Source organism: Diadema antillarum, unplaced genomic scaffold (genome assembly GCF_040938485.1).
Source record: "Diadema antillarum isolate AM-2024a unplaced genomic scaffold, OU_Dant_1.0 seq00002172_RagTag, whole genome shotgun sequence".
In the NCBI taxonomy this organism is placed as follows: Eukaryota; Metazoa; Echinodermata; class Echinoidea; order Diadematoida; family Diadematidae; genus Diadema; species Diadema antillarum.
The window spans coordinates 46,117-67,069 of NW_027272810.1; the positions used below are offsets into that span (position 1 = coordinate 46,117).

At 39.1% G+C, this 20,953-nt stretch overlaps 1 protein-coding gene across 1 annotated transcript; it reads left to right on the top strand.

Annotated features, from left to right (window-relative positions):
* Positions 1 to 1,948: 1,948 nt before the first annotated feature.
* On the top strand, positions 1,949 to 19,879 carry LOC139714132 (tyrosine-protein kinase JAK2-like). The gene is made up of 3 exons (XM_071625854.1): positions 1,949 to 2,094; positions 17,480 to 18,543; positions 19,791 to 19,879. The coding sequence occupies exons 2-3, from the start codon at positions 17,718 to 17,720 to the stop codon at positions 19,877 to 19,879; spliced, it is 915 nt and encodes a 304-aa protein (XP_071481955.1). The 5' UTR covers positions 1,949 to 2,094; positions 17,480 to 17,717.
* Positions 19,880 to 20,953: the final 1,074 nt, after the last annotated feature.

Consider the following 20,953-nt stretch of genomic DNA (forward strand, 5'->3'; position numbering starts at 1 on the left):
TCCCACAAAAAGATGTTCTGATAATGTTTTGACAAAACATCTAAATAACCAACTTGGAACATTTTGACAACGTTCAGAAAAGGTCCAACTGTAGCTGGGTACAAGCATAACTAGAATGCATAACACATCAGTACCGATGTTTACCCATTGTTCAGTGCCAAATTGTTATAGAGATATGATCCGATTTATTGAAATATGTAGGGGCCTGTATTTTCATGGGTTATCACAAGTGAATTATGGCTGTTTTTGTGTAATCTAGCTGTACACAAATAGCTGTACACAAATTTGATATCCAGGGTATTGGTACATTTTAAAGGCAAAACTCCTGTGTGTGAATGCAGAGCACGAAAGAGGGGTTTTACTTTTAGACAATACTTCGATGAGCACATAATTTGTAATCATGTTCAGATTTCGGACTGAAATCAGTCTCTTCATGAACAGCTTTACAAACTGCAAACATTATTCCACCCAAATACACACCATATATTTCGGGAGTCTAAACTTTTCAAAGCGGGAATTCCTGACGATTTTGCGAGTGGTTAAATTCACGATTATGGAGTTCTGTACTGAACGGAGAAATGTACAAGCGTATGTAATATCCACATCGGGATGAGAGTCAATATTTTCGTGTGTTTTTAATTTCGCGAATAGAACCCGACTCGCGAAATTCATGAAAATAAAAACCTCACAAAATATTTGGCGTATTACAGTACTCTGTCACCTTTCAATTCCATGGCCCTGTCAATCAAACACTGCAACTCTTGATTATAGCTTGCTGTGCAAAAAGGCAAGGCCATCATAAATTAAATTCAATTAAATTCAAATGATTTTATTTCCACATAAAGTAGTGAAAAGCAATTGAGTACATAATATTTCAAGGAACTTTGAATCACATAAGTTTCAACAAAATAGGGATACAATATTATAATATCAACTTTCGTTTTTAGATAAATAAACAAGTAAACAATACAATTATTTTGTAACTCTATATGGAAAAGAGGAATTCACAAGAAAGGCATAGCTTGTAAAATTTGTGAATTACTCTAGGAGGTGAGATCATCTCAAGATTCGTCAAGGACTCCATGTATGAATTTTTTTATATCATGACATCAGGCGAAGCGGCTGGAAAAAAAAAGACGGACTATGACAAGGACAAGAACGAAAGCAGGGAGGGAACAGGCAGGAAAACAGGTAAATGCATGCACCATGAGCGAAGTTTGTTTAGGTATTCATAGACAAACTGATCGAGCTCTACTATCAGTCGTTGTTCATTATCAACAGCTCAAGTAGGGAGTTGGCAAACAAAATAAAACAAAACTCGATCGTTGGGGAATACTGCTGGACTATGCTTGCATGATTTCAGGAGATCTATCTTCAGACGAGAGAAATGTGAGTCAAACACTGCTCTTTCACACTCATGAAAAAAAAAAATTGAGATTATTGGTTGAAACATTTTTGATATTTAAACTTCTTTTGCCTGACTGAAGGGACTTTTTGAATAGAATTGAAGTTTTGTGAGAGTAGAATTCTACATTTATCATACAATCTAGTACCAGGGAGGTCAAAACTTTATAAACACTTTCTCTACAACAGTATCACTCAGCTGTGACCAAAAGACAAAAATACACACTTACATGTTGTTCCTCTCTTACATTATACCCAGTATAAGGACTGTGTGTTCTCATGACGGCTGTGTTTCTGATGTGTGTACTAGTATGTGTATGCCTGTAGAGTGTGCACACACACACACTCTACATAATAGTGTATCTCCTGTGTGTGTGTGTGTGTGTGTGTGTGTGTGTGTGTGTGTGGATGTACAGTATGTGACTCTTTGTGTGAGTGTGTTCAGCCAGGCAAGGGAGGCAGGGAGAGATATATACAGTACTGGTATATGCCCATAAGCTCCATATATCTCTCCATGCATTCTGTAAGCCAGAGAGACCTGTATACTGTGCTGTCCCACTGCACACATTACACTGCATGTGGGGATGTGTGTATTGTATCCGTCTCAGCAGTGTGCAGGGGAAATTACTAGTACCACTCTCTCGTAGTTGGGGAAAAACTACATGTTACGAGGTGCTACATAATCTCTGTGTAAGTTGCTTTCGCGTGCTGCTGGGACATTATCTGGAAAGTGGGAGTGTATGGGACTCCAGTAAGGACCTTCTGCGACTGCCTTTCACCGAGAAACATATCCTTGACCTTGTGTGTGGAGTATACAACACTGCCCTGTTTGAGAGTATTAGGCATTTTATGCTACCATGACACAAAACTTTCAGGTTAGTCACAAATACATACTCTAGATAAGTTTTGGTAATGTCGTGATGAGTTGTAACGTGGGGTTTACCATTTTTCCAATGGATTCATGCATTATAGGACATGTACATTGCAGAGACATCTCTACCACAAACAACAGTACGGTAATACAGTTGTGTGGCGGTATGTCCAGTACACAGTTTAGATGCTTCTGTGATCTGTTAGTGTTAGTGCAGTGGTCAGCAGCATGCAATGACAGTTTGTTATTGTGGCCATTGAATATACTGGTACACCTTTGTAGATGTCCTTGGGGCGTGCAATTGAATTGCACGGCAATTTGCAAGTTTATGTGTTGCCTATTTGGCCTTGGGTCATGCCAGGAATATCCACAGACAATAATTATTATTTTTTTCCTACAGCTAGGAACCATAACACTCAGCAGACCGTGGTGTCAGTTTATTTATGACAGTGTTTATCATTCTGTTATGCAAGCATGATGGCATGGGTGATGTCAACTGCAGTAGCAGTGCTGCTGACATTGTACATTTAATGCTGTTTGTCACTGTTTGTGTGGAATTGTTTTACTCATACTCATCAATTTCTACATATACCGGTATATCTATTTTTCACTGAGTTTCGGGATTTTGCATGCTGTTTTTAAAACAGTGCTATGATATTCAAAGCAGTATCTGTCAAGCCATCGCCATCATTAGGTAAATTCACATTAACCCGTTGAGGACGGACTGATTTTGCCACAACACACATTTCCCATAGACACCTGCCCGAGTATACTCGGGACTCGTCCTCAACGGGTTAAAATTATCATAGTGTTGAATACCGTGATAATTTGCTGGCACCATTATCATGAGTGTTGCAAAATACCATGACGACAATAGATAGAAAACTTCTGCCTTTTGTTTGGTGACCTTATGGTTTTAGAATGTCAAATGTGGTCGGCCCCTCACAACAGACAGACATCTACATAATTTGTATCTCTTCCATTCCATTTACAGAGACTCCAACTCTCTCCTTTTCGATGGGAGATCTCCCGCCAAAAACCTGTTTTTTGCAAAATCTCCCGTTCTCCCACTTGAGATTTAATTTCTCCGGCCCTGGCTCTGTGTCTCCCGTTGGAAAGGATTTCTTACTTATTGCTATAGTATGTTGAAAAAAAATAAGCCTTAGATAGCACCAGAGAGCATCTAGAGCCCTACTAAAGTCCCTTGGAACTTGGTGCTTCGCACACAGTAACTTGGAGTCTCCTGTTTGCTAGGGATTTCAGGCAGGAGAATCTCCAGATCAGAAGGTGCATTGGGTTGGAGTCTCTGCAAATGTGGTCGGCCCCTCACAACAGACAGACATCTACAGTGTATATAATTTGTATCTCTTCCATTCACTCTGCTGTGCGGACTTGATATGCGATGACGATACTGTTTCAAGAGATCACTGTTAGCATGCCTACACGTATCTCCATCATACTCAAGGAACAAGTGGAGCTCAACATTAACAATTTCAAGATTTATTCCTCTTAAATATTTTTTTTTTTTTGCGTTGCATTGGTGAAATGGTCTTTGAACTCTGCTTGTCTATGAAACGCAGTGTTGCATTCAAATCGCTGAACTCACGTATGTGCAGATAGCTTGCACAGTCTGAACACCAGAGTGAATCATCTATCTGAACATTGTGAACCTACACTATACAATGTATACACACCATTCTCTTTCACAAAATACTAAGGTACAACTGTATTTCTTGTAGTACTAGTAAGCATTGTGCATTGTGTGTGCATGTACAAGGTACAAGTATACAGCAGACCCGTGTTAGAACGAAGGCTATGGGACCGGCAATTTTTTTCTATTATGTTATAAACAATAAAAAGACATTGAGTGGATAATTTTGCAACGTGAATTTTTACTTCATTGTAACTGGAATTTCGTTATAACCATGTTAGTTATGCTAACGGTAGTGCACTGATTGTCCAACAGGAAAAGACACTAAGTGTGTCTGGTCAGGCTAGAGAGACTGTACCATATTAAAGTACCATTCACACGAACTATACAATATGAAGTTTTAATTACAAACCTAAATATCACAGCATGTGGTGATATATTTCATGGTGTCTTTGTGTTCACATTGTGAAATACCATGGTACATCAAGTACAATAAGTACCGCAATATTTCACTGTCAATGCGAATATGAAATACAATGTACATAACATGTAGGACTTTGTACAAGAAATGTTCACTATCTACATTAAAGGGTTTGCATAGTTTTGGCTGAGAACTGACTTCAGGTTTCTAACATTTTTTTGGTGAGATAGTGAGAAACCTTTCATGAAATATGAAAGAGCATGTAATTCTATGTGGAATTCAATGTTTATTTAATGAAAATTGGTTTTGAAATGGCTGAGATATCCCAAAAAGAGCGATGCTAATAAAGTGTGGGACCCACACTTTATTACGATCGCTTTGTTTTACTTTGTTTTTGGATGTTTCAGTCATTCCAAACCCGATTTTCATCAAATAAACTTTGAATTTCTCTTATGATGGTATGCTCTGTACTATATCATAAGTGTTTTCTTGGTATCTTGCAAAGAGTCAAAAGCCCAATTCTCATCTCCACCAATACTGTACCATCCCTTTAAAAAGCTGCCTGTCAAGACAGGTTTTGCATCATGTATTGGCCTACAAAGTGAAAGGAATTGACTGACGATGAAAGGAATTTAAAAAACTAAGGAAAAGAAGGGGATTTTAACATCATTACATCATATTGTGTTGAATTACTGTATCATCATGAAAAAGTGTTTGCTTACCAGCCTGTGTTTGACTTGGAACCAAGTTGCATTCTGCTTTACAGGTACACTTGTAGTTGTGAGAAACTGAACATGTACCGGTATGGTCTCATCTGGCCTTTTTCAGCTGTTGGGGCTTTCATTCTTACTGGTATTTACTGACTATTATTAACAAAGCTAACTGTAGCTAAAAAGCTGAAGCAGAGCTTGTGAAAGCGCAAGGACCTACGGTCTGTACAGTGTACTGAGATCTGTGATAGGATCTGTGATTGTGATTATTCCTGTCAAGGAGAAAGCCTAGGCAGCACACAACTCCTGCTGAATAATTCAGTTATTGGAGTTGCTGCGACCAATGAAATCGCTCAATTCGACCATCATTTGTCAGTCCGGAATATGCATACATTCATGAGCTTCTTTGGCTGGCGCTCTGTGATTCTTGCTACCGAATACTGGAAAAAACAAAAAGATTGGCCATTTAAACCCATTGAGGACGGACTGATTTTGCACGCATTTCCCGTAGACACCAGCCCGAATATTCTCAGGACTCGTCTACAGTGAGTTAAAGGCGTATCATATTACCTGTTGAGGACGGACTGATTTTGCTATCTACAATATTGGCTAACGCACTATCTCCCATAGACACCTGCCCAAGTACACTCAGGACTCGTCCTCAACAGGTTAAAGACCCGATAGCGTAGGGATTCATAGGTGACCCTATTCATTCATTGCCAAACGGGGTACATCTAAAAACCATATGAGTAGCATTGTTCAGTGAATTGCATACTGCACAAGCTGTTATTTTTGCGTACAGATATTTTCACGAATGAGGAGATCATAGACATTTTAGCGAGATATTGTTTTCACAAATTGACACAAAGCTGTCGTAAGGGCACTATTACACCAGCGCATGGGCGACATTTTCGCATGTTGTTGAATTCAGTGATTTGCGAAAACAGTGATTCGCGAAAACAGTGATTCGCGAAAATTAGACCCTCGCTCAAATAATAGCTTAAATACACTTTATTAATAGTGAATCAAAGCGTCGATGCTCATTGGTACAGGTAGCTCAGTCAACTCTAGTCAAGATTCTTTGCCTGTGTGTGTACGTATACATGGAGGCCAATCAATGGTAAGGCTGCACACAATTTGTTGTTACCAAGTAAGTACGCTGATTCCCAAATAAGTATCTTCAAGTCGGGCCAGCCTTCCCATGTTGTGTCTGTAACGTACATTCAGACAGATCTTCCAAGGCTCTTGCTGGGTCTTGGCTGTAGCTTGCGGCTTCACTAGTCTCGTGGAACGACCCCCTGCTTCTTGTGAGCTCACAGATTTGTAGATCGGTGACCTAAAGGTATTGTTTACCATTGGGAGCAGTGATTTAAAAAAGAGAAAGAAAAGATGTTTGAGAAATTACATTTGATGCATGTCGTGTAGGTCAGTTACAAGTGTATGTCACAAAGCATCCTACATTTATAATTGTACCTTCGAAAAATTTTGCAATAAAGCCAGATATAAGATATAAAGAGATATCACTATTTTTCTCACTAGGAACCATAAAGGCAGATGGTTTCATGGAATGCTAGAAACAATTTTATTAATAACTATATGATACACTGTATTGTTCACATTTTGTTTTCTAACATTACTTAACAATGGTTATTAATACTGATTAACATTTTTACATTGGTTGTTTTTATCTCTAACTCACATTTTAGACTACAATGGTATGAAACCCTAAAGCTGGTTTTTTGTTTCATCTACAAATTATGGTAAATTATGCCTGTAACTGCAAACTTGTAGCCAAAATGGAAGAAGAAAAAGAAAAATACAGTGTGTAAATTGCAAACATTGTATAGGCCTACTATTTAAAAGGGGATTTTACAGACATTGTGTTTCATAGTGTACAGTAGGTGAGTATTTGTTTACAAACCTGTTTAAGTTGTAAACATTGTATCAGGAGATTATAAACCACGACATGTTATGCTTGTTAATGTGTAGGCGGCATACTGTTTGTTGGCATTAACTTTGTACACAAGAAAAACAGAACACAAGAATAGGAAGAAATTTAGGGGATTTTGATCATTACACATGATTTATGTCATCAGATTTAAGATCAATGTTTGTTTGCCAGCCTGTTGAATGTTGAAACATTACACGTGTCAGGGGAATATGATGGTCAAGAGCAGTAAAACACATTGGTACCGGTATATTTCGTATAGCACATATGCGTAAAGTGCACATCATAGTACAATGTACTTGAAGAAATAGATCCTATGGGCAATTACATGTGCAAGCCTCTGTAGGCTGTTATCATGAGGTATCAGTTTGACCGAAAGAAATTTTTTCTCTTCTTTGATTTAAATGTTATACAGCAAACATAAATGACAATGATGACAAGTCTAGAAACATTGCAGCAGTGGGTTTAAACCATTTTTTCTTTTCTTCTTGGAATGGTGTTAGAAAAGTAGAAAACATGATATCTTCAAAAGTGTTTAATATCTTGAGTGTGATCATACGGAATATTTTGATTGACTTCAAGAAAGCTATGTAAACCTACTTGTACATTGTGTTTTCTTGTTTCTGCTTTTTTTAAAAACCTAAATACAGGTAGTGTAAAAACATAGGCCTGAGTATTTACTGTACCAAAATATGTCAAAAGTACAGTACGTTAGCATTTGATTTTAATTTAGGTGGTTTTAAAGGGACTGTACGTTGGCATTTAATTTTAATTGAGGTGGTTTTAAAGGGACTGTACAGTACTGGTTGAGGTGGGGATTCATGTTTTGAGCATTCCTAAGCAAGATAATGAGAAACCTCTTATGAAATATGAAAGAACATGCAATTTTAAGAAGGATTCAACGGTTATTTGATGAAAATTGGTTTTCAAATGGCTGAGATATCCCAAAAAGTGATGATAATAAAAGGCGACAGGCCACGCCTTTTATTTAGTATACTCTTTGTTTCACCCTGTTTTTGGATATCTCAGCCATTTCAATACCAATTTTCATCAAATAAACTTTTGATACCCCTTAGAATTGCATGCTCTTTGACATCTCATAGAGTGGTTTCTGAATATGTCGTAAAACATTGAAAGCTAAATCCTCATTTCAACCAGAACTGTACACACCCTTTTAAAGGTGAGTTTTATATTCATACAGCTGAAATACCAGTATTATATTATTGAGATCATAAGTGTAGGCCCTACATGAAGAAGATGGGTTTGGCTCATTGTTGAATGCTTATTTGTTTAGCAATAGCATGACCTCTCTCCAAAATACCATGCACCGTGTATGGAAGGAAGTGAAATTACAAGTAATTAACGATTCTTGCGTTGGGTTTGTTTTTGTTGCAACTAATGGACTAATTTCCTTACATTGACATTTTACACTGATTTGTTATATTAGCTATCAAATAATAACAACACAAAAACATATGAGTACTGTGTGTATACCCATTATTTATTTATTTATTTTTTTCATGGCTAATACTAGAAACACTGAATGATAGGTGTTTTTTATGTCAATCAGTGTTTTATTATGTCAATACAGGGCAATCTGTCAGGCAGTTGTAATAAAATGTATGCCTACAATTGGAATGGAGCTCACAAATTATGCTTTTATCCTTTGATATGTACTTTGAGTGTGGATTGGCGTTAATGAAACCGTAAAGTAACTAGTGTTGTACACACTATTCAAAACTTGTGGCTTGAAAAGGGTTTGAAATAAACTGCAGCAACAGGATCGTAGCCGTTCTGAAAACCTGTGGTAATTTTACAGGTAACGGGGTACATGTACAGTTTATCTTCTTCTTGGTTACTCTATACTGTAGGTCAGTCTCTCTGCTGTTTGAGTGATTACTGAACATAGGCACAAAGTTTGTGTTTGACCCGTCTGTCGTCTGCTGGGCAGTGATCTTGACCGGCTGCTGTGTTTTCCAGGTCAGTTTCCTGCTCGAAGTGCAAATTTTTGTCCACCCCCAGTTTGAGTAGGCCTTGAAAATACAACAAGTCATGTGTGAAATCAAATGAACAGGATGGCAAAAGGTAGATGGTGTCTGGCAAAATGAAATAAAAAAACACTGTATGCAAAAGACGCTTGGTTTTCCCATTTATTGAATATGTTCAACCTGTACTGTACGTGCAAGAATACTCAAGATCCATCATTCCACATTGATTTAGGGAAGATACGATTGTGTGTGTGTGTGTGTGTTCATATGATGTGTGTAGTGCATGCAAAAGTACACTTTTTGTTGATTGGTCAATTGTTGACTTGATCCCACATGGTATCATTACCTCCGCCAAGGGAGGAGGTTATGTTTTCATTAAGTACTGTTAGTTTGACCGTGTGCAAAATAACTAAAAAAGTAGGGAACGGATTTGGATGAAACTTACAGGAAAGGTTGAGAATGGCACAAGTATCTGATAACTGAATTTTGGTAGTGATCATGGAATTTCTATGGATTTTATGAAGGAATTTCAATATTTTGGTAGGTAGGTCAATGAACTTGGGAGGTCAAGCTGCGCATTTTTGAGGTTTTCATAACCGCACTAAAGTGCGTGCTCTAGTTTCTGCTAGGGTGAGGCATGCCATGCAGCTGGAAGTTGATGACATAACAAAAGGCTTTTGGGAAATCGGGCGACTTTCAGCATGCATCACATGTATGAGTGAAAATCACTGATCTGTGTGGAAGAACAAGATCAGTGTGGAAATGAGTGGCTTGGCAGAGGTCTGCACTTTCAGAGTGCTTCTCTAGTTATCTTGAAGATCTTATTAAATGTATATATTTTGGTGCGATGGTTGCTGCTAATAGTACTGTTTTTTGTTGTTGCTGTTGTTGTGTTTTTTTTGCAAGAAACTTGAACTGAAAATTCAAAATACATTGACTTCATCATTTTATTAATCATTGATTATAGTAAAAGTGCTGACCTGATACTAGTACAAGTAACTCTATCATTCACTTTATGAGACAAAGATCCGAAGTTTACCTAACTCTTCAGGGGACTCCTGAAGATTAATATTATATTTACAATGTCCTTCAAAAAAGCAAGAAAACAACAAACAACAAACAAGCAAACAAAAATATGAAAAGCTTTTCTGCTCTATGGAAAGATTTTTGCCTGTGTAGAAAGTAATAGGGCCTACTTGATGTGGTGTGCAACATACCCTTGTAGACCTCCGTGATTTCTCTGTAGAACCTTTCTGTCATTGATTGTTGTATCCCTGATGAGATTTTGCTCTGCTTGTGAAGGCCAACTTTAGAGGGGAAATTTTATCCCGGTATTCATGTCAATTCAATTCAAGTAGAACTCATCCAATAAAAAAAGGGAATTCAGTGCAAGATTTTTACACAAAATAAATGATGGTGTTTAAATAAGAAAGGTTCATCGAGAACATTATAAGATAATGCATCATAAATCACGGTATATACAACCGTTTGTATGAATTACTATTACAATGTAGCTGTATGACCTGCTTTGCATGAAAACAGGAAACAGGATTTAAAAGTGGAATTTTTTGAAAAAAGGAATCAGGCATACACACAAAAAAGTTCAGAAAGTTCTTTGAACAGACAGTACACCCCCTTTCCCCCCCCCCCCCCCCCCCACATACACACATGCACACACATCTGTTGTCTCAAGTATTCAAGAGAGGTACAGATAAAGCTGCTAGGAGCTGTTGAATTACAATGTATTGGGGTAGGTAAAAAATTAGGAGTTACTGCTAGGGGTAATAAGCCAGTTCGGGGTTCCAGTTCCATAAATTGCTATGTTGGGCAAACTGTTGCATTATGTCGCTTTGAATTGAGTGAGGTGCCCAACCAACTGAGAAAAATGAAAGGTCATTTGTACCCATGTGCACATGAGCTATCTCCGAACTGGCTTATTGATGATAATGGCAATGTCCATCGGAAGAGTAGAGATTCTGAAGGTCTCACATCCCTTTTTATGAAATGGACCTTTCTATCAAAGACCCATTATTTATTACCACTGAAGGATATAGTTGGCCTATTTATGTAGCATAATTCAGGGAAGAATTCATTACAAATACATATGGGTCTGATCCAAAAATAGTGTTCACTTGGACTAAATTTTCATATTGACACTTGTATTTCATGTTATATATCATATTAAAGCTGAGAATCTGCAGTTTTCAGAAAAGTACATGTCTAATATATTTGGTGTCAGACTTTTCCGTAAATTACCGGTAAAACAGGAAAAGCGCCCTCTTTGCGCGACGGGACGGACATTACTTTTTCAAGTAATTTGCACAAAAATTACAAAAGTAGGGGAAACATCGATTCTTTTCATACAGTACCCTTCCTAGGAGCAATTCATATCTGGTATTCATTTTTCTCATTATAGTTAAATTTTGGGTCAAAATCTTCATTTTTTCTTGAAAAAACATGTTTTTCAGTACTTTGACACCAAATTATTATTTTTTCTGTATGATAGACTTGAGTTTGGTCACTCATATTCCACAATGTATCAATGAATTAGTGGGGCTCTATATCCATGACACTAAATCAAATAATTCTCTATTCATAAGAAAATTATCATTGTCCAACATAATGTCCGTCCCGTCGCGCGACGGGACGGACTTTACTAAATGGTAGGCGCGACGGGACGGACTGCACATATAAACAATGGTAGGTGCGACGGGACGGACTGCACATGTTAACAATGGTAGGTGTGATGGGACAAAATTTTTATAGCACAATGGGCTAGAAAAAGAGTGTCCCTCACTTGAACAGAATAAAAAGACTTATCTTAGTAAAATCTTAGTACTCTACACTAAAATGTTATAAAAACTGTGTTAACCACAGGTTTGAACACATTTTGATGCAGATTAGTCAGTGTTGAAAATTTCCCATTTGTTTTGTACATTGTGCATATCATTTTGTTTTGCATATCATTTATTGCGCTATGGGATGGAATTCAACACCTTTCGAGGAAATTACTTAAAAACTATAATACATTAGATCTGTATGATAGCTTTTTCATTGAAGGAATGTAGGGAATATTAGTAGAAAACAATGTCACATTGCATGGCAAGTCTGGCTCATCAACGTTGATACAATTTTTTTTTGAATTTTGTTCAAAAAGCAGTGTGTTTTTTTTAATTCCGTCCCTTCACGGCAGTAAAGTTTTTGATTCCAGCCTTTGCATTGGTGATCAGATCTTGATGGAAAGATTCAATCTTTGAGCAAATGAAATGTCATTGCAACATTTTCACTCATGAGAAGTAATTTTCCTCGAGAAAGAAAATCAAGGATTACTGTACCAAAAGTATAAGAATTCTTGTAAAATGAGAGTTTTTCGCCTTATGATAATAATTGTTGGTCAAATTTTTCAGCATTCATTAGTAGTTTGAATCTTGGTGTGCTTAATCTATATCAAGATGTAATAAAACTGTGTTTTCCAAAGTTTAAATACATTTTGATGAAAATTAGCTGATTCTCTAGAATTTCCCATTCGTTTTGTACATAGTTCACTTTTGTCCGTCCCGTCGCGCGACGGGACGGACTTCAACAGCTTTTGAGAAAATTACCTAAAAAATAAAATCTATTAGTTCTAGATGTTTCTCTATTTGTGCAAGTGATGTTTGGAACATTGACAAACAAACACCACATGACATGGTCTGTATTGCTCATTAACTTTGAATTAATTCTCCTTTGAATCTTCTTCACAAAAACCAGTGATTTTTTCAGTCCGTCCCGTCACGCTAATAATATATGTTGTTACCATGGAAACAAAACAGATGCCGATCTTGTCCATAGTGCAGTGTGATGTCTTCATGTAAGCTTAACACATTTGCAGTAATAAATGGCTGCTACCACTTAACCTTTTTTTGTTTTAAATAAAAAACCCATTCAAATTCCGTCCCGTCGCGCACTCTTGATTTTTGGATCAGACCCATATATACGAGCCTGTATTATGCAAAGTGTGTGAAGAATGTCAGGTTGATAGTAAACGGATGAGCTGTGGGTGGTGAGGTTGAGTTTCTCTTTCACAAAAAAGTGTGCCCAATTTGGAAGAACTAGAAAAGCTTCCTTCCAGATTTAGAGCAGAGGGGGAAATACATGTGTTTGTTTTGGCGCAAACATTGTAGCGTCATCAAGAGGTCCAGTTTTGATGTTGTGGTAGAACAGAAGTCTCTCGAACATTTTTCTTTCTTTTTTTTAATCACTGCTCCCAATGGTAAACGGTTCCTTTAACCCGTTAAAGCCCAAGGGGGGGGGGGGGAGACATTGTGCCCCCTGCCCTCCGCCTTTGAGCTTTAGAGGGTTACACAAAATAAAAAGGGTAGTCTTTTAGTCTTATTAGCCACACAAAATAAAAGGATATAGTCTTTGGAAATGCTCTATTTTCAATTATTTCTATTACATCTCTTGTTTGATGCCTATGTCATGAAATATAAAGGAAATAAGAAGAAGACCATTACAGGGTAATTCACGACCATGATTACTTCACATTTTGGTCCTTCAGTAAATTAAAGCCAAGAAAACCCCCATTTCACCCATTATCATAGGTACAATGTAGGGTTCCTATTGTTTCTAAATTGGAACAGAGAAACATGCAAAATCTGACAGACACAGTTGTCAGTTTACGGTTACCATGGCAACCAGCAACGGCAAACATGGCTAGGATCAAAGTGTTTGCAATAATATTTATGGAAAAGTCACCAAATTTTATAGTTGAAATCAGGTCAAGGGTGTAGGAGGGGCAAATGAAGATATGGTACGGGGTACATTGGGATAGGGTTTTGAAGGAAGTGCCCAAGAAATGTGAAGATTGTTGGTCTGAAACAAGATCATCACCTTTCCGTGAGAAGAGGGGTTGATTGTAATGTCAAAACTGAATGTTATTCAAACATGCTTCAATGAGAATCAAGTAACTGTTAGTAGCAACTATGACATACATTACATCGTAGCAACATGTTTGTGTTTTCACTTTCAAGGACATCGACAGAGCAAGTTCTTTTTTCTTTTCTTTTTTTCTTCTTTTTCCGGTAGAGAAATGCCTGTTGATAGCAATAATATCCTCTTAAGTTTCATTTCATTGTACAAAAGTACTTGTAGTTTGCTTTCGGTTCATCTGTTTGTTTGTTTGTTTGTTTGTTTGTTTGTTTTTCTGTTGTTAGTGATTTTGATGTCCTGTTTGTAATGGAGACAGTCTTACCCTGAACACTATTGTGGAAACTTATTAAAGTGAACTTCCTTCCTTGACTTGCAAACAAATGTACATTCAATGTTGAGATGAAATGCACAGCTGTAGTAATTGTACACTGTACATGTATATATCAGGAAATGGATATTACAGTTGTATTGTATAGGCCTACATCTACAATGTATACGCACATTTGTTTGTCTTTGATATTTGGAGGGGGATACTGCACTGCTGTATGCAACATGAGCAACAGGTGATTTTTGCTGTCGGCAACTGGGGGGGGGGGGGGGGGGGGGGTTCTGGTGCCATTAAACCTTCACAAATTACAACACCACTTGTGAGATACATTACGTATACTCACATTTAATGTTGGTAGTATGGTACAGTTTGTGTGGTACTGTTGGGGCAATGTCTGTACACAGTACAGTCATGGTCAGGGTGCTACAGTGTACAGTACAAACCTATAGGCCCTACATGTACAGTAGATGTGGACTTACCTCCAAGTGGGCAACGAAAACTCCATGCAAGTGCATGTTTGTGTACAGTAAAAGTGAATGGGCACCTAGCCAAATGCAAGTTCAAACTTCAAGTATGCTACTGTTTGAATTTTTAACGTAATGTAGCTGTAAAAAATATTGAACAATACTGTTAAAGTGGAAATTTTTGTGGTGTTGACATTTTCGCTTATTTCGCGCAATCAGAAACTAGCGCTAAAATAAAAGTAGGTGAATATTTTTGCTTGCCATGTGTTCCAGTACAACGTCGATGTCTTGATTCCATGGAATTAAAAACATGCAAAGCTCTTCTTACCCAGCAGCGCAAAAAAATTAGTATCGTGAAAATATCCACTTTTACAGTACTAATTGGCAGTGTACCGTAATTGTGATCATTTTTTTTTTTTCTGTTTTTTTCAATGCCTTGGGTATTCCCAGTTTTTTTGTCTAGGGTTGATTCCGTTGACATGGAATTACAGTGTTGTATGTAAAGTGCCCTGTCATCCTCACTTTTTACTCGTTGAGCACAAGGTGATCTTGCTATGAATGCATTTCCCATAGACACCTGCCTGAGTGTACTTATGACAAGACTTTAATGGGTTATACAGTCGGTTGAAACAGTGGTTCCAAGCCATTTGCTCCTGCAACAATTGTTCACATGAAATATGTGCATGCTATTAAAGCCAAACATACGCAGTTCTACCCACACACCTTAGACCCCGTTTACAGTGCGGGGCTGGGCCGAGCCGTGGCCGAGCCACGGCCGAGCTCGGCCTCAATTGCGGGGCCGAGCCCCGCAATTTTGTCTGTTTACAATGCCGGGCTCGGCCCGGGCTTTTAATTCAAACCTTTCAATATTTTTTCGCAGTGGCGCTCTGCTTGTAAACAAATGCAATTTGGTATACAAGTAGTCTGGTTTCCAGACCCTTTGCCAACTGGATTCCGTGGCGACGAAGTTGCCGTTCGGCAAAGGCCTTTGCCGAAGGAAAAATCCTTTGCAGGACAAAACCACCTTAAAGGGAACGCAAACCTAAAGAGCAATGTGGATTGAGTGATCAGTACTTATCATTAGTAACACATCAGTGAGAGTTTGAGGAAAATCGGGCAATCGATGTAAAAGTTATGAATTTTTGAAGTTTTTGTGTTGGAACTGCTGGGTAAGGAGACTACTAGAGGTTATGACGTATGAGTGGACTACAATATAAAGAAAATATCCCGGAGGGACTTCAATAGAAATTCATTTTTCATGAAAATTACACATTCCATCAACTTCATACTGACATGTTACGGATATATCACTTATTTCCACTGCTTTCTAAAAGCGGTTAGTCAAGTACTCTTTTATTTTGCTAGAAAAGTGATATTTTGTGGAATTCCTTTTATATTTTCTTTATATTGTTGTCCACTCATATGTCATAACCTCTAGTAGTCTCTTCATCCAGCGGTTCCAACACCAAAGCTTTAAAAATTCATAACTTTCGCATCGATTGTCCGATTTTCCTTAAACTTTTACTGATGTGTTCTACTGATGTTAATGGTTTTACTCAATCCACATTGCTTTATGGGTTTGCGTTCCCTTTAAACTATACTAGTTTTCGACGTTGAGGGGGTAATATCCTGAATAGGGAAATAGTACGGGCAGAGGGTCTGGAAGCCAGACTAAATTTGGTACCGCATTTGGCCCAGTTTGCGTTTACATTGAGAAAAGGCCAGGCTTGGCCGCAGCCGAGCCGCGGCCATGACCACCTCCAAAGCGTGGCAAGTATGCGCGGCCAATTTTGGCCCCGCATTTGGCCTTTTGCGTGTTTACACTGAAATGAAGGCCGGGCTCGGCCGTGGCCGAGCCCGGCCTTTTCACTCATTGTAAACGGGGTCTCTGTCCTAATCCTCACATCAAACTAAACCTAAAACCCTATCACAGCCCTAACTCTATTGAACCCCAAGTCCTTGGAGAAAATGAGACCGGACCGATTGTTGCAGGAGCATATGTCGTGTCAGTGGAACAATCACAGGTTGTGTGTGGTATTAATGTGTGTATTAGTTCAAAGTAAATTCATACAGCATCATGACTGTAGAACATGTGTTGAAACTGAAGGGTCTCAGTCATATTTCCCGGGGTTGTATAGGTGTGAAGATCTCTAAATTGACTACTTCAGGTTATCAGATTCACAAATTGTACAACTCTTTTTTCGAGAATGAAGAATTTCACATTTTGAACAGAGAATTCACAGGTTGTTGTGCAAACTATTCTTTAGAAACAGAATTTGTTCCACATTTGCAGGAATAACTGAAATTCATGATCCAAGAAATTCAAACACACAGACACAAGTGACAGCATTTTTACCTCAAACAAAAGTGGGTGGAGCTGTACATCCTGCAAATATTCTCTTTTTTTTCTATCCATCAAATTTTATGGAACATCTTTTTTTTAATAGGGTATCAATGATTGCTGGTTGCCGATTTGTGTGCACTGCACCCTGGTGTATCAGCACTGTTTTGTTATCTGTAGGAGTCCTTTATACCTGGTACACTGTAGTTGCTTTGGAAACTAGGATTTGAGGCCTTGTGTAGTAGATGTGCATAATGTGTGCATTTCAAAAATATGGGATACAATTTTGAATCTACTATACGTATATTGCAGAATTTTTATTGGTGTGGAGGCAGGTTGTAAATTCATTTTTTAATCATTTATACTTGACCTTGACAGTAAGAGTGCCAATTTTAGCTGTCATTACAATTATTTTTGTTCATTCAATCATTTGTATCTCCAGATGTAACATGGTCAGACTGAATGGCAGGACAGATGTAGCAGACACAGCTATTCCTTGGTAGGAATCCATGAGGATGCGTCAGCCTTTTGGTGAGATGAAGCCGATTTGACCACTGCCAGTGTTTTCTCTGCCGGAGAGACCTGTCTGGAATCTTGGGGATTCTCGTCCCATGCCTTTTGCGAGGGGCAGCCAGCGGTGAAACTTGCTCCATCCAGTGTGCAGATATCCACTTGTTTCAATGACGGAGAAGATAAATATCAGACGCATGTTAACAACCATGCCCTTTCTTCCCTCGCGCACGTCGTCGTCCAGAAGCCACGTGGAGCAGACGCGGCCGGACTCCAACTGCGTCGAGGTGTGGCACTATGGGGATGAGAAGCTCCCGCTGCAGATACCATGGAGTGATCAACTGAATGCTGAGCGGGTGTGCAACCTGGTGGCGCAGCACTGCGGGGTGCCACGGCTGACTGGTAGTCTCTTTGGGCTGTACGATGCCACAGAGAAGGTATGGCTGTGCCCCTCAGAACCCATCGCGGCCCCAGCCTCTGGGAGCGAACAGAGGCTCGTATACCGCATCAGGTTCCATACGCTGACGGCCAACCCCAGCAACGGCTCGTCGGGCTTCTCCCTGCTGGAAGAGAGCGTCGTGAGCTACATGTTCCGCCAGTACCGCGACAGCTTCCGCAACGACGAGATCGAGCTGAGCACGGAGGAGAAGCTGGGACTCATCGTGCTCGACTTCATGCAGCATGTCAAAGAGGATGGCATCAATGTGGCAAACTTGAATGGGCGGATGCGCTTCAGTCACTTCCTCCCAAAATCACTCAACTCTGGTCTCTCGTGGTGGGACAAGCGCAAGCTGCGACGCAAGGTGCGCAGCGCCCTGACAAACTTTGGTACGGACACGCTGGACGCGTTCTCCTTCAAGATCATGTTTCTGGTTTCGCTGAGCGAAGAGACGAAAAGCTGGGGTACGGAACAGTTCACCACAGCCAAAGGCGATGTGTATGAAGTGGGTGGATGCGAAGGAGTTCAGAAGATCGAATGTGGAAAAGCGGGTACCGGTAAGGATTAAAATCTGCAAGATTATTTCCCTCTTTGGCAGAATCTTCCCACTATCCTCAAAATATTTTGTTTGGAAAATGTTCAGCATCCATACAGAGATAGTGTTGACTGCAAAACAGTTGACTGAACATTGTGCATTTCAGTGTGAGAAAATGCGGACGGTTTTGTGATGTAATTCAGTACTTGCACGTTTCACCTATTCTTAACACAGACTGATTACAATTCATGATGAGATATTATACATAATTTGTACAGTGATAGTGAACATGGACGTTTACTCCTGATATGAACCTGTACATGACAATAAAATGTTCATTGTGATTTTAAATCAATCTTAGAAAGTGTCTTTGTAACTGCTGGTATTGTGGTTGTATTGGTATTGCCACATTTTGTTTTACAGCTTGTGATGCCACATGCGTAGAATTATGAGAGGAAAATTTAAAGAAAATTCAACATATTTTAATTTTTTGTGTAATAAAAGAACACCTGACTTGCCATTTGAAAAGGCAGGGGTTATAATATTACCCTGAACATGCATCAGTAGCAAGTTGAGGGAATGTGTACACTTTTTTTCAGAAAATGACATTTTGTGGGATTCTCTTGGTATTGTTCTATTGATGCATGTGACATAAAACTGTTTTAGTCTTCTCATCCAGCAGTTACAGTGCAAAAACTTTCCAAATCTATACGTTTTGAATGGATTTTCTGATTTTCTCAAACTTTCACCAAGTTTGTGTTTACTGAATACATTGTATTGCTGCATTCACTCAGTTCACATTAATTCAAAAGTATTTTCTGCTGCCCTCTTGTGTCTCCATGTAGGGAGATTCGTTCCAATTTGAGGACATCATCAACATCACCATCTACCCTTCAAACGAAAACAATAGCACCTTGTTCCAAATCAACCGCCGATCAACTCCGCCCATGGTAAGAGGCAGAACTATACTTACCCTTTATACCATTGATACCCCTTTTAGTAACTCGTGCAGTTTTGGCCAGCTCCTTGCCCGAGCTAAATTGGCCCGCGCAGAGCAGTAACCAAATTTTGCGTTCAGTATGGCAGAGCAGCGCTACTATTACTATGACCCATTCACAAACTTGGCCATGTAAGGGATAACTTACCATGGTAACTAAACGCGCTCCGGCGGAGGAGGCACGGCCAGGTAATTGTGACCTTTGACCGTGCAAGGAATTTTTGCCCGAGCCTGGTGCTGCTACTGTTCATAAACTCTTCGATTGGCACAAGGCCAGAGCCTGGGCCTGTGCCTGGTGCTCGCTCCTGGTGCTCAGCTGCAGCAGCGCCAAAATAGTCTGCGCCTGGCACGAGCCACTTAGGCCTGACCCATTCATAAACTCCAAATTTTACAACTTCTCGTGCCTGGCCCAGGCCAAGAGGGTTGCTGAAAGGGGTATTAGTTGCCCGATGCTTATTCACGTTGATAGAGGAAATATCTACAGTTCTACAGCAGGGCTGTACACTAACCAATATTTCCTGCTGGTCCAAACCTTAAATTTACTGGGCCTGTACTTTTTTTCTTTTTTTTTTTTTCAATCGGCCCTGACAATGTTAATTTCATTATTTTACCAGTCATGTCAGACCAGTAAATTTAGCAATTCTTCCTATCGCATTTTATATAGCCGATATCAAGCAGTATCACCTCACGATACCGATATATCTGATTGATCGCTTTGAGGACATACAATGTATACTTCCAGTTTTGCGATTCTGGAAAATCGTACCAAAGATCCTACATAGTGTTGGATCTTTGATCATATGTACACCTTTCTGGAAATGTCTCCAACAAATATGCGAGTACTGTGTACTGTGGGTATAAAGTGGATTTTAAAAAAAAAATGCAATTAAACAACAACAACGACAAAACTTGTGTCAACATTGTCTAGGCTCATAGAACAGAGAGAGAATGGTATCCTATGCAGTGTCCGTGGATGATTGTAGAAGAGTGAGGGAGCTGTCCAGTTTTAGTGGGTACATGAGGAATGTTGAAACTACAAAATTGTCGCCACTGATTGACAAATTGCCCTATACATTGACGTAAATAAGCACTGAATTGATCAGCGTTTAATAGCAGCCATGATAAAAAAAATCATGGGCTTGCGAGCAGGATTCGACCCTACGACCTCCTGATCACCGGACAGGCATCATGTCCACTAGACCACTGAGCTTTTGCCCGACAGCAAGTGTTGGTTAAGAACTACAAACGTGTAGTCCTTATACACGTAGCATGCAGCGGGTACTTTATGTTGATGTAGGGCAATTTGTCAATCAGTTGCAATGAAAACATGTGCATCTCGTTGAAAGAATTTCATGAATTTGAATAGAAAATTGTCATCCTGTTAAATGTTACATCTGGGAAGTCCTCCTGCAGTTTGTCTCCAGTGGCATGCTGT

Excerpts from the sequence above, each read along its gene's own strand:
- LOC139714132 (XM_071625854.1), top strand. The coding sequence starts at position 17,718 with ATGACGGAGAAGATAAATATCAGACGCATGTTAACAACCATGCCCTTT. Across the intron at positions 18,544-19,790 it reads ATGTGGAAAAGCGGGTACCG|GCCAGAGCCTGGGCCTGTGC; the intron begins GTAAGGATTAAA and ends GATTGGCACAAG.